We start from the raw sequence: 14,709 nt of genomic DNA, 5'->3' as shown, positions 1-14,709 counted from the left end.
CTACAACATCGCCGTGATGAAGATGCAGTGCAAGGAGGTAGCCAGTAGGAGCAGCAGAGAGCTAAGGGCTGATAAAGACACCTGCCGAGTGGACGAATTCCTGGAGATGGCGTTGGAGGAGCTGGGGTCATCGATCTGTGGGTCCTTGGAGGAACATAACAGTAAATATGTGAGAAAGCGAATAAGCAATTATTCTTAACAGCCAAACAAATGCACATGTTTTTCCATTATGATGTTTTACCTTGAACTGTTCTATCAGAAATTGTACGCATATGTGCTTTCAAGCCTTTTAATACACCGTAATGCGTCTTCTTTTTTTAAAACTGGACTTTCACCTTGCAAACAACTGCAAATGTCTTGAAACACTATAGAAGTGTCCAACAGAACAGCAAAAAAAAAAAAAATATATATATATAGTGATAAAAAACACTTCAAATTCTTTCAAAAATAAAAATGCCATTCTGTCTGAGTTAACATGGGTTCAGATGTCTAAGAGATTAAAAAGCTCTGATTCTGCAATGAAATTATTCGCTGAAAAGAGGTCCTCATTTTTAGGGGCTGGTTGGACCTGCCGTTGCAACACTAAATGTCATTCTAGCATATAATGTTGCTTTTATTATGTACAGTGACATTTAGTGAACTTTAAAAGGCAGAAGATAAGCAACGTTCACATTTTGCCATCGCCCACCGCAAAGATCATGTGCATACCGGGCGGGAAGGGCCCTCTAGTGCCGGGTCAAAGTTCAGCAGAACTGGGCTAATGTGACATGAGATAATTACTGCTTTATCTTTGTTTTCATTCATTATTATTCTTCCTTTCAATAGCACTTGACATATATCAGATGTATGTCTGGTTTGAGATGTGCATAAAAAGAAGCATACTTACCACACATAACACATCTATTGTGTTGTTTGTCTTCTGCTTCTGAGCCTAGAAAGGAAACATAAAGCTCTATTAAATCAATCTGATCGAAATTAAATAATAACATCTTGGACCAAGAAAATCCTTGCCAAACAACATTCTATGTTGACATATAATGCTCAAGAATGATCCACACCAGATAATCATTAACAAAAAACTTATAGCTGCAATTTTAAAGCTGTTAATTGCATTGTATTAGTGATGTGCTTTATTATGCTATTGTGATTCTGTCCTCAGATACAGTGTTAATATAACCATTGAGAGGTAAATGCGCATGCAAGTTGATATAAATACTAATCATAGCCGGTAGGTTACTGCAAGGTTCTCATTTGAGGCCACCTTAAATTTCTCACAAACAGTAATCAAATTTTAGCATTTTAAATGTAACATACAATTAAGTATGGATTTCACATCCTTATGTGTGTGTTCTTGTTGTGCATAGGTATGTGTGTCTAAGGAAGTGAGAAGCGGTGGTGATATAGGAGAGCTGGTGACAGTATAATGAATGGATTCCTGTGTGTTGGCGGTTCGGTATCCTCCTGAAAGAAGCTGACTTGAATCTAAGCCAGAGCCCAGCATGATAAAGCAATGCCTCGACCAGCATGAAACATTATAAACACTGCATCAAGAGGCAAAAAGAGGATTTGAGGTTTAATATCAATGATTAATTTCTCCCAGAGCGGTCCTAGCACCCTTTAAACATTTTCAAAATTGAAGAAATAAACCAACAAAAAACAGTATAATTCTCAGGCACAAAAAAAGTTGGATAATTGTTCTCTGAACACATCAAGTGCTGTTTTAATTACAGCTCCCGAAGCGCAAGATATGTCACTCTAATAGTCCAAAAAAGGAAGAAAAGGAAAAATAGAACAAAACTTACGAAATTGGCCCTTAATCTCACTGAATCACTTGACAGCATACTAAGCAGAGAGTTTCTCACTTTAATTGTATATTTAGAACATGAGTTCACACTGAACCAAGAGATCTGATTTGTACGGCTAAAGCAGAGCATTCAGTAATTTAGCAAATGTACGCAATACTTGCATTTTGACACTTTTACACAAGACGAGGTATTACCATATGTCTCTTTGTTTTGAGGGAGGTAATGCACATCTGGCTCTGTCATTTTACCCACACGAAAACACGCAAAGGCAAAACCCCTTTCTAGCACATAACTAAAGGGGGACGCAAGCAGTACAGCTGGCTGTAAACATCTCAGTTCTAAACGAGAGTGAGAGAGAGGCAGTTTGATATGCAGCTTAACATGGCATTTGCATGCTGCAGTCGTCTCTCTAGTTTTCCTGGAGGTCAGCTGCATGTGCTGCGATCATTTGTAACTGACGAAGAAAGACTGACAGACATCTCCCATGAGTCTGCACTCCCTGTATCTGTTCTTCTCCTCATTTTCACATTGACAGCTGCTCCCCCTCAGAGGACTACGTTTAGCAGCGAGGCTAATACAGAAACATGTATACTCATTCATTTCACTTTCTCCTGCTGCTGTGCTGCTCTCTGTTGGAGTGTACGGGTGTGAGTGTGTGTTCGCCCTAATGTCTGTGATTGTATATTTGCATTGTCTCTAATTAAAAGACAAATGCCGTATATATGGCCAGCTCTGACAGTGTGTTGCAGGGCTAGCTGTCACAAAGGCAGTGCATTCACATCTACGCATTTTGCAGACACTTTTAAAAGTGACCTGCATTGCATTTAATGTATACATTTTAATCAGTTTATGCATTCCCTGGAAATCGTTCCTATGACCTTGGTGTTGCTAACACCAAGCTCTACTGTTTGAGCTCAACTTATAAGATTATCAATCAAAAGTCTAATTACGCAAATGTTGCTGACTTCAAACACCTAGTACAAAACCCCCTTGAATGAGGAAATTTTTTTGTGAAAATTATGTGGACTGTGAATATCATAACATTTCATTTATAGCTGGCAAAGATAAGAGTCAACCATGTAATGAAGGCAAATTTTAATAAAAACAATGTTTTGTCATGTTTTAAATTTTAATTGAACCTATATTGCTGACAATTTCTGCAATTTTCTGTACAGTATGTTACCTTACATTTTTGCTGTTTTATGAATCATTTTGTGTTTCATAATTGTTTTACTCTTTACATTTTGCTGAGAGACATTTAGTTATATTGAATCATTTAGCAGACAGTTTTATCCAAATCGACTTACAAATGAGAACAATAGAATAAGTTAAATCAACAAATGGCAACAATATGTAAGTGCTGTGACAAGTCTTAGTTAGTCTAGCAAGGTATTTTTGTTAATAAATAGAAAAAATAGAATAGAAATGGAATAGAAAGTGTTAATGGGCCAAGTGTTTTCGAAGAAGAGACATGATATAGCATCTAACTAACAACTAAAATGGGAAACTTTTTATGGATTTTGGCTGTTCATTTACACAACGTTGTTTTTTGGGGCCTGAAAATGGAAACTTTTGAAAACGGTTTCAAAGTGCAATTGACTCTAAGTAAAAACGGTGATATACAGTAGTACGTGTTCAGTCAATGCGCATAGTGTTTCTTTATAAAGTGACATTGCCATCTATTTGCCTAGCATGCATAATACAGCGTTTTCAGTTGTTTTTGACAACAAAAGGTCATTGATAATAGCTTTTTTTTGTAAGGAAGACTTTAAGGTTTTTACTTGAAAATTTTACCCCCAAATATTCAGTGGAGTAAGAAGTAACAAATCGTTCTCCCTCAAATCAAGCATACACAACTGAAATATTCCCTTCATAAAAGCATTATTTTCAAGATCACCAGAGGTATTTATTATCTGCTAACACATAAGGACCACAAACACATAGGCTTTTTTGCAACCCTGCATTCCCTGGGGCACATACACCAAACCATGTAACTTGAAGATCTATGTCTGCAATAGTTGCACCGACCTGCAGGCTACCACAGAACTGGTAGAGGGAGTTATCAGCCGGGTTGAGATGGTTGATGTGTGTCGCCGGCTCTATGGCATTAGGTGATCGTTCTCGATCCCTGGCCCTCTGGGATGGTGTTGTTATAGAGGTGGTGGTTTGCACTGGGGGCATCGGCTGCCACACACTCACGTCTGTCCCATTTCCAAACGCCTGGATCGCATTGCCTACATACAAAGAGCAAAGATAGTATTTACCTCATATTAAAAGAGAGATATGAAATCTTCAATAATTAATAGGAGGGCCAATAAAAAGATACACAGGATAAACACTGTGGATAGGTTTTCCTCCTGTTTGCTGTCAAAGGCCCAACGTGATATTCTAGGAGATGTTTAATATAAAATCAGAGTGTCATGAGAGATCTATGTCTGTTTATTAGTGTTTTAAATGTGTTCAACTGTAAAACAAGGCCTAAATAAATACTGGAATTCATAAACATATTTATGTGCATGCTGTATATGCATGTAGCACAGATTTCTCAAAATAAAAAAATAAAAAAATATTATTCAGGTATAAATATATAATATAAATATATCAGGTAGGGCTGGGCATCGAGTTCGATACTTTTTAGGCACCGACTGAATTGCATCGATCCCATTGATTTCGATACCCAAGGGGTTAATCTCATAAAGGTCAGAGAGCCAATAATCATTCAGCATGATTGGCTATGGCGAGGCATCAAGGAAAAACCCTTGTTTACACCGGTTATGCCCAATAACTAGGCTCATGTGTAAGCGTTCCAGCCCCCTTAGATGTAAAATATGTGGAAAAGATCAAAAGTGTGGCAACATTTCACCAGGCTCGATGCCAACAGCGCACGATGCAATATTTGCGACAAGATAATTGCTGCCAAGAACGGCAACACAACAAATCTGATGAAGCACTTGTAGCGTCTGGATCAATCAGATACACACATTTTTTTTTAATGAATAATCCAGCAAACTCACTCTCCCAACAAAGGCCTATGAAACTTCCCCCAAAACTAACATCACAAGTGAAGCTAACACACTGGCAGAACCCGGGGTCCTGTTACAGGACACATTGAGACTGATAAAAGTTTTATGACCCCAAAAGAAAATTCCAGAGAGCTGTGACTCTCACTTAATTCTCGCTGAGAAGGAAAAATAAACCCTGTTAATCCTATATATTCTATATATAACCACTTGACAAATGTATAAACATGTATCTAATTATCCAGTCTCATGATTTGTTGTTTGGCCTATGTTTTCTTGTAAACTCTAATGGGTTAATGTATCAGACTTTGCATACTATGGTTAACCAAAATCAAATGTGTGGCATGTTTGGTCTCTATAAACTCCAATCTTCGTCCCCCATTTGTTAATTTACATTACATTTAGCTAACTTTGTGACGCATTAGTATTATAAGAATCTTGAAGATTCTTGTGTTAAACATCCAATCAAACTACATGTTCAAAGGACTGCTTGAACAATGGGTCATAAAGAAATTCCCTCCAAAGGAAAAAACTTCTTATTGGCTCACACACCTCCAGAGGGTGTGACATCTTCACGCTTTAAAAATCACTGATCACAAGATCAGCTCTTAGTCCTTTTCTGAAATGCTGACGTGAAGATGATGCTGAACTAGAACTTTTCGAAGTTTTCAAAGTTTTCTAAGGACAAGCTTGTGCCAGGCTGTGGCCTTGTCTTTCCATTCACCAAAGATCCTCTGACTCCCACTGGTTCTCTCTCATCAAGACCACATCAGCAAAGATCAACTGGAGCCTCAACAAATTGGATCAAGACAGTTTAATTCAAATGGGCGAGACATGCAAGTATCAAACTTAGTCTCATTATTTGATGAGGACCTTACCCCTTTTAAAGAAGGGTGTGTTAGAACTAAGCTGATGGTTTGCTCAAGGCTGTTGATCTGCTGAATTCCAAACAATGCTATAACTTCTTGCTTTCCTGTATTCTGCTTCAGCTCTCTTTCTCTTGGTAAACTGTATGCACGTATGTATGTGTATGTTAGAGTAGTTTAAGTGTTTAGTCTAGTTAATAAAATCTTGTTCATGTCACACGTAAAGTTGTCTGTGTATCAAGCTCATAACTGGAGTCTCTAATCATAGATTTTGACTACTTGCTCTTAGTAGTACTGTAAATTAAGAAAGACATTTCCCATGCCCCGGAAATGTACATTTCTTAGAGTTAATAAACAATTAATCCTGAGTGTTCACGGGACAAACAGGTTAATTGATTGTAATATTAATTTACGACATTAAGTTAATTGTATTAACTGATCCAAATATTAATAATCAATTATAACCAGTTATTATTGATTATTAATATTTCGTAGAGCTAATTTGCTACACACTTGACAGTGCACAGAATAAACCTAAGAGCAGAAAGTTGCTCTGTCTTCGACTGCAAGAACTGGAGTGCGTCACAAATGAACCGAAACTTAGCGTATAGGCTACTTGCCTCACAGACATGAGAAATATGCATATAGAAAGCTTGAAATATCTATTTTTAAGCGAAACCAATTCAAATAGAAAACAAATAATCCGATTATGTAATCCAGATGAATCCTCTCTATAGGCTCGCGCGTTCACTATACTGCGGAGATGACGAGTCAGCAACGTCAACTTCATCTTTGTAGTCAACACTGACTCAGAAAACACTAGTTTATTAATAAACAATTAAAATGTCTCCTTGCTGTTTTTTTCCCTGACACATTCATAACCATTAGGTTACTTTTGCCAGTGCATTGCGGAAAGCTTTATGTGTGCGCTTGAGCGTGAGGCATATGTTCTGCCCCCCTAGTGGCCTATATGAGTCATTGAGTCTGTAAAACAGTCAACAAAATGAAAAAATAAAACCAATGTTTTTTTTTAGGTAATAAGTACTGTAATCTTGTTAAAACGGATTTCATAAAATTATAATCGGAAAAAAATATCGTTCAGGATCCGGTATCGAAGTCAAGGTATCGGAACAAAATAAATAAATAACGATACCCAGTCCTACTGACAGGCTCTTGCTCTCTTTGCCATCTCCACTGAAATAGTACAGATAGCACACTAGTCTGTGAAGAGATTTAAAAAAAAAAAAAAACAAGTATGTTTGGCACATACTGTGCGTAGTTGTGTTGTTCTTTATCAGAAATGTCCGCCCTCTCTCATAGTGCTAAGTTCTTTCTGTCGCTACGCTACCTCTTAATGTTTCTTTTTCATCTCCACCTCTAATTTTATCATACTCAAATGTAAATAGTATGAACAAACACGGGATGAATTTGTTGTTTCTATTTTTAGATGCTTTTTTCTCCATCTCTCTAGGAAATACTGGAAAAGACCCACAAGGCTCCGAGCGCTTTGATCATTGTTTTGAGTCTATGAGCCCTGACACATTTTCTTCAGCAGATGAATCGTGTAGTTTCCTCTCATGTGTATGTCTCTCAATGAGTCATGTTCTTTGAATCCAGTCTACACCTCACCAGCTGATGTCTGGAGACCTTTATATCCACAAGGTTTTATGTTCCAAAGAAAGGAAAATGTACTGCAATATCAGGCTACTGTTTTTTTTTCTGATTAAATGAAGACCAGCTTAAAATAAGCAAATTGTTCTGCAACACACATTAACAATGTGAAAGTGTTTGTGTAAAATAGATAAGTACATAATAATTGCGAAAGTGTTCATGTAATACACACACATGTATATATATATATATATATATATGTATATCAGTGATGCGCGGGTCAATGTATAAACAAACCGCACCCGACCGACGTTTTCAACTAACCCGCCCGCAACTCGGACCGCAAAAAAAAAAAAAAAGAAAATATTGTACCCGACCCGCATTTTTTAAAAGAAGTAAATGCTCAGCGTAGCGTCTTAATATTACTTAATATATTCTAATTTTGTCAAGAATTATAAAAAATCGTCAATAAGCTCATAATTTGTACTAAAATAGTCTAAATGTTTAGCTTTAAAAACAATTTTAAAAAGCTAGCTATGTCTATTTTGATGTTTCTGCGCAAGTCCAGCAGACAGTGAGGTTCGGGTTTGTTCCGATCAGAGCTCGAGCGGAGAGCACATTTCTGAATATTCCGCTCTGCTCACTCATTCCGTAGGGTCGCTCGCCCAACGCAGAATGGCCTGCTGGTTCGAAAATAATGTGGAATAAGGGCTGCCTCCGACTAATTTTTTTTTTCTAGTCGACTAGTAGTTGTTCATTTAAGCCATTTGTGGACAAATCGCCCCTTTATATTAATTGAATTACTTAAATAGGCTATAGCCTACAGGATAATAAGCGTTATGACCGCACGCATAAAGCTTGCCACAAAGAACCGGTTAAACAATGATTATGAATGTGTCTAAATTAGCAAGGAGACATTTAATCGTTTAGTAATAAACTGGTGTTTTCTGTGTCGCTGCAAAGATGAAGTTGACGATGCGGAGATTGCGGACTCACCATGAACGCCAGAGAGAAATGCACATATGGATTACATAATCAGAGAGTAGCCTATTTATTTTGGTTTGAATACTTTCGTTTAAAAGTAGACATTTCAAGCTTTCTGTAATATATAGCCTATATTTCTCAAATCTGTGAGGCACAAGCTGAGTTTCGGTGCCTTCCAGTTCACATGCAATGCAAGTGATCGTGCCGACGCCTTATTACATTGTCTGCTATATATTTGCTTCTTATTTATTAAATACGGGCAATTGATTGATAAAACATTGATCAAAATTAAGATACAATTCATACAAAACGAAAATCTTTTAAAAATAATTTTCTATAAAACAAAACTTAATGAAGTGGTCAAAATCATGTTTTACCAAAAACAGCCGTAGCTAGGAGGGCGCCAGTGCCTCTGCCTTTCAGCGCCTCTGCCTCGCGAGTGGATGATAGCCCTGAAGACGCCTAGCAATGATATACCTTTAGTGGTAGTATACCTTTAGTTAAGTTATACCTTAAGAGTCTTCGTAGCGCGCTAAGAGACAATGTTATCGGAAAATGCAGCCCAGGTATGACGCGTATGATGCGTAATGGAGATTCCAAAGCACTCTTCTTTGGTCAGAACCATGGAGAGCGATCGCGGATTTACTTTTAACAATGCAACAAAATATTTAAAGAGCATCAAGCTATTACAATCTATATTATGTATACGCACAGATAATATAACAGTAGGCTATATTAGTCAATATTTTTTTATTAGGTTAAGCAGTGATTGGATAAAGTTTTTTTTATTTTTTTTATTTAACGTTTTTAATTTAAGGCCCACCCACTGGCCCATCCGAAACTGGAATCCTGGCGTTGTGCCTGGTTGGTCGTGCCAGTTTTGTGGTTATCAAATGTGTAAATAGCATCGCAAGAAGTACACAGGAGAAAGCCAGCACTTTGGTCATCATCTTTCATTATTTCGGCAAATGTCTCCCACACTTTGCTCTTTCTATTTGTGTATTTGCGGAGCTTCCACTCAGTCTCTTTCTCTTGCCGCCTCCATCTCTACCTGCAGACTGAGCTCGTGCGTCATCTTCGCGCCAATTATTCAGCCAATAAAGTGTAGGCCTATGTATTTCATAGAAAATTGTGTCTAGTACTATATAAATTACAAAGGCAAGGCAAGTTTATTTATATAGCACATTTCATACACAATGGCAATTCAAAGTGCTTTACATAGAAGAAATTAAAATAATAAAAAGAAATAAGAATAATTAAAACAGTTTAGAAAAATAAAAAATAAAATACAGTACAGTACAGATAGTCGGACGAGCAGTTTAATTGGCATATTTATTTCAAACGACCTGACCGACCGCGACCCGAATATCATTAAAAATATTTTTGGATGACTCGTAACCGCGGGTGACCGCAGGCACCCACTCATTTTGGATCAACCCGCGCATCAGTGATGTATATATATATATATATATATATATGTATGTATTACATGAACACTTTCGTATTGTTACAAAACTGCTGTTCTTTTGAACTTTCCATTTGCCAAAGACTCCTGAAGATATTTAGAGGGAAAATAAACATTCCCAACTTAATATTTTTTAAAACTATTAAACAATCTCACAGTTTTACTCGAGCTATCTGTTCTGCTCCATTCTGTGCTGAGGACAGCGTGTTCCAAGGGCAGACAGACGCATAACGCTCAGGGGCGAGTGTAGGGTGTGAGGCCAAAGCGCTTCGTCATAGCCTCCTAAACACCCAGATACTGACGGCGCTGGGAACAAACCCCCAGAACTGTCAGGATGCCTTAACACTGAAATCCGGTAATGAGACACGAGAGAATGAGGTAATGAGGAGAAGAAGAGAGAGAGGGGGGCGGGGGGTAGGGGAAGAAAGATAGAAAAATAAAGATGCAGTTTAACCCAGTTTAACCTCCTGAAGAGTCTCCTTCAACATCCCCTCAAAGCGATTCATTCCTACAGTGAATCCACCCTGCCCTATGGTGGTACACGCCAAACAGTCTGATTTGAAGATCTGATCTTTTTGCTGTTTTGAATGAACTGGTTTAGAGAAAGTTTTCCAATTCCTACATTTATCATTATTTTTAATCACTTTTTTGCCTTCAGTGCTTCATTCAGTGTAAATGGTCCTGATGTGAAACAGTTTGTTGTGTGCATTTTTAAAAGTTCAAATATTCCATGTAGACTCTCAATCAGGTTGGAAAATAAACTTTTGCCCACCATCCACAGTGGCTAAATGGTGAATTTTACCAGCTACATACAGCCAATCTTTAAATCAAATATACATAATATATAAGTAACAAACTACAACTTAAAAAGCACGATTACTTTGCGATTCTAAAATCACAAGGGGTGTGATTTTACCAAGTGAAGCTATGAAGAGCTATTCAAGTGTGAGAACGCAGCTCTGTAATTTTAGTCAAATAATACAACAGTAATAGTTCCTCTTTTTGTTATTATTTTGTTTTTATTTTGTAATTTTTACATTTTTAATTTAGTAGTAGTTATAATAATAATAATCATAATAATAATAATAATTATTGATTATTGATTAAAGCATTAATTATGTGGTAACACTTTAGTTTAGGGTCCAATTCTCACTATTAACTAGTTGCTTATTAGCACGCATATTACTAGGATATTAGCTGTTTATTAGTACTTATAAAGCACATATTAATGCCTTATTCTACATCGCTTAATCCTACCCAATACCTAAACTTAACAACTACCTTACTAACTATTAATAAGCAGTAATTATGAGTTTATTGAGTCAATAGTCGTAGTTAAAAGTTAGTTAATAGTAAGAATTGGACCCTAATATTCAAATTTTTTATCAGAAAAATCACAATTCGATATCCCCCCCCCCCCCCCCCCCTACTGTGAACAGATCTGACTGTTAGCAGGGAATTGAGCTGTTTCAAAAAGCCCTGGGCATGATGGTTGACAGGACCTTCTTCGTCCATTATTATTTCAATTCATTTCCACAATGTCCTGCACAAGAAACTTAGTTCAAGTGCTTTCTAAACTGATCCTTTCATGGATCTTTCAGTACTACAAGCCCTCCCTGAAAGCTCACTATTTGCTGTTTCCACTTTGTCTTTCACGCCATACTAAGAGTTTATGGGAACAAAAGAAAACACTTGGTGCAGTTAAGGATGTGTAGCGAGCGAGAGACGTACAGGAGAAAGGGTAAAGAAAGAAGTGCACATAAAAGGAAGATGGAAGGGCCTTTTTAGAGGCAGAGGTAAAAACGGGCTGACAGCAGGACAGCTAAAAGCCTTGAAAAACAACTTGCTGGAGTCTGAAGAGATGGACAGAGCAAAGGGAGAATGAGACAAATGGACAGTTAGGAGAGAGATGGCATGGATGGACGCACAGAGTATAATGGAGAGAAAACAAGACAGAAAAAAAAACTAACAGAAGATATGAGGAGTGTTGTTTGAAGCTCAGATTGATGTGCCTATTTTATGTACTATATACGGGACTGTTGAATGCTTGATTCTGATTGACTGATGAATGTTCTAACATGTGCATTTTTTCCCCAATTAAATGCACAGATACTGTAAGTAGTTCCAGACAGGTCTTGACTGCATTACAGTTCCTTATAACTTCGCCAAATGATTTCAGTTATTTCAAAGGTCCTTACAGCCTACAACAGCAAATGAACCAAAAAACCCTACAAAGACATTGACCAAGCAAATAAATATAGTAAAAAAAATTGGATAAAAAGGAAAAACTATTTCATTATCTATGAAAACCTTGCTCTCTTCCGCTCTCTCTCTCATAAATGCACACAGTACAGACACACAGACGGAAACATTCACACGCAGAAACTTCTTGTCAGCGCTGCCCTGCAATTTTATCAATAATATAATTTTGCATCTGCAAAACTACAGTACATGACATTCTCAGTATCGAGGAGTAACAACGAACTTTGTTGAGACCAATCAAGCAATCTATCAATCTCTATCTGCATATCAAGCCTCTGTTATCAGCTCTTAAATTATGTTTTGGAATTAAAAATGGAAACTTGGGATGAGATGCTTAAGAAATTAGTCCTACACACGAGAGAGCTTTAAGGACAAAAACCTGACAAATGTCTTGAAATAAATCATCTGAACAATGTATTGAGTTGTGGTAAACGTTGCCTAATTGCCTTCGGGCGGTTAAACTATTTGAAAAACAACACACACCCGAGGTGTTTTTATTTGCTTGGTCAATGTCTTACATATAATAGAGCTTACATATAAATGAAGCAGTCACTTTTTATTTGGCCTTACTTTCCTTACTTTCATTTCAAACGGCTCATTTCAATGAAGCAATTCCAAACTGATTTAAAGATAAGTTTGGCATCATCACTCACTCAAAATGTTCCTAAGTGAAAACACTGTAAATTGTTTAAAGGGGTCCTATTATGCTCATTTACAGGTTCATATTTTTTTATGGGGTCTACTAGAATACGTTTACAAAATTTGATGTTCAACAAACTCAATATTTATAATTTAAATAATTTAATTTTTCACCCTGTTTTAATTTTGGTTTCTTTAAAGGAGAAGTTCACTTTTAAAATGAAAATTCTGTCATCATATACTCACCCTCATGTTGTTTCAAAGCTGTATGAATTTCTTTCTTCTGCTGAACAGAAAGGAAGATATTTAGAAGAATATCAGTAACCAGACAGTTTTTGGGTCCCATTGACTTCCATAGTATATTTTTTTCCTACTATGGAAGTCAATGGGACCCAAAAACTGTCTGGTTACTGATATTCTTCTAAATATCTTCCATTCTGTTCAGCAGAAGAAAGAAATTCATACAGCTTTGAAACAACATGAGGGTGAGTATATGATGACAGAATTTTCATTTTAAAAGTGAACTTCTCCTTTAAAACCTGCCACATTTCAGATGTGACGTTAACTTTGTCATTTATAACCTCTGACCTGCATTGAACTGCATGGTTCAGAGAGCAGTCGTCAGAAAAATGGTAAGAACACAACAGAAAGTTGTGGTTGTATACTGAGGAATAGTATTAAAAATACAATTTAACTACTGGGAAGAGTGAAAAAAGGAAACACACTACTAATACAAATGATCCAGGCCTCGTCCCCCTTTTTTTGTGTATGCATTAGGCGGGAATTATTTAAATGAGGAATACTGTGACGTGTGCGTGCCTGGAAGAAAAAATATTTAAGACTACAATTGAGGCATTTTAGGTAGCTCAGAATCAGTGCTTACTGATATAGTTACTGATATAGAGAATCACCTTTACTGTTTTCATTTAATTGGGCCCTAAACATTTTGATTTGGTTTTGCGGCAAAACAAATTCAAAATGTTTAGATCTCATCAAAAGACTGAAAATGTAAAAAAAGAGATCTATTTTTTTAGCTATATGGCCCAGCCCTAACACAAACTCTACATGTAAATCAGCGAGTGTGCCTCCGATTTTACTTTAGACAGAAGCAGGGAGAGTCGGGGCCAGAGCAGTAACTCACGCAGGCAAGTGTTGTCAGTGAAGAACTCTGTGAATCTGTCGCATTCCTCTTTGCTGTTGCCGCTGCTGCTGCAGTCGCAGAATGGAGACACGCTGATCTTGGGTGAACGCAGATAATTTGGGGTCATCACCGTACCTGGATAACAAAAGAATACATGTTCCAACATTCTTTAGGAATATTGTATTTTAAAAATGAAAGCATTAGTTTCAAATTTTAAAACTAAATATATGCTTGATGTGTGCCTTGTCATCTTAGATTAGCTGTTATCTTGTTCTCACTGAGCTTTCTTAAAAAAATAATAATTCTGGTGCAGTGTGCCTCATAAAAACTATGCTGTGGGGATGTGACACTGTTAGCCCACAAAAAGAAACAGTCTCCCACTGGTAGAACAACAACATGAGCTAATCACAGATTAATAGCTGCACTGCTGTATTCCCATGTGTCCAGCTGCTGTTTCTGTGTAGTGCTGCACACACGACATTGGGAAGACTTCCAGCACATAAAGAACTAGAGAACAAGCACGGCTTCACATAGGCTTTCTCTATATGTATGTATGTATATTGTATGAAGAGAACTAGCAGTCACCCAGTATTAGTTAATGATCATATATCATGGTCTGTCTGAACTGCGGGAACGTCTCCAAGATGCTTGAAGAAACCTTTCTGCAAAGCTACAGTACTGTGAAAAGTACTGCCCCGTGTGTTAAAATGCTGTAAAGTGAGAATGCTTTCAAAAATAAAATCACAAATTGAATTTATTTATGATTTAACTTATATTAACTAATTCAAATCAATATATGGTGTAAGGACCCTTTGCGTTTAAAACAGCTTTTGTCCAGGTACACTTCCGCATAGTTTTTCAGGTAGCTTTGCCGGAAGGTTTCTTCAAGCATCTTGGAGACGTTCCCGCAGTTTTT

At 37.1% G+C, this 14,709-nt stretch overlaps 1 protein-coding gene across 3 annotated transcripts in view; it reads right to left on the bottom strand.

The window, feature by feature from the left end:
- The window catches only part of gfra1a (gdnf family receptor alpha 1a), a gene marked incomplete at its 3' end in the record, with an annotated part of 80,163 nt that continues 65,454 nt past the window's right edge, over positions 1–14,709 (bottom strand). For all 3 annotated transcript variants that reach the window (XM_079854775.1, XM_079854774.1, XM_079854776.1), the window contains 4 exons: positions 13,794–13,928; positions 3,834–4,039; positions 887–931; positions 1–144 (listed from right to left, as the gene is read on the bottom strand). In XM_079854775.1, the coding sequence (XP_079710901.1) occupies positions 1–144; positions 887–931; positions 3,834–4,039; positions 13,794–13,928 (530 nt within the window). The remainder of the gene's footprint in view (positions 145–886; positions 932–3,833; positions 4,040–13,793; positions 13,929–14,709) is intronic.

The sequence above is a fragment of the Squalius cephalus genome (assembly GCF_949319135.1).
Source record: "Squalius cephalus genome assembly, chromosome: 21".
In the NCBI taxonomy this organism is placed as follows: Eukaryota; Metazoa; Chordata; class Actinopteri; order Cypriniformes; family Leuciscidae; genus Squalius; species Squalius cephalus.
The sequence above is the reverse complement of the archived record's forward strand: the minus strand, read 5'-3'. Positions and strand labels throughout refer to the sequence as shown.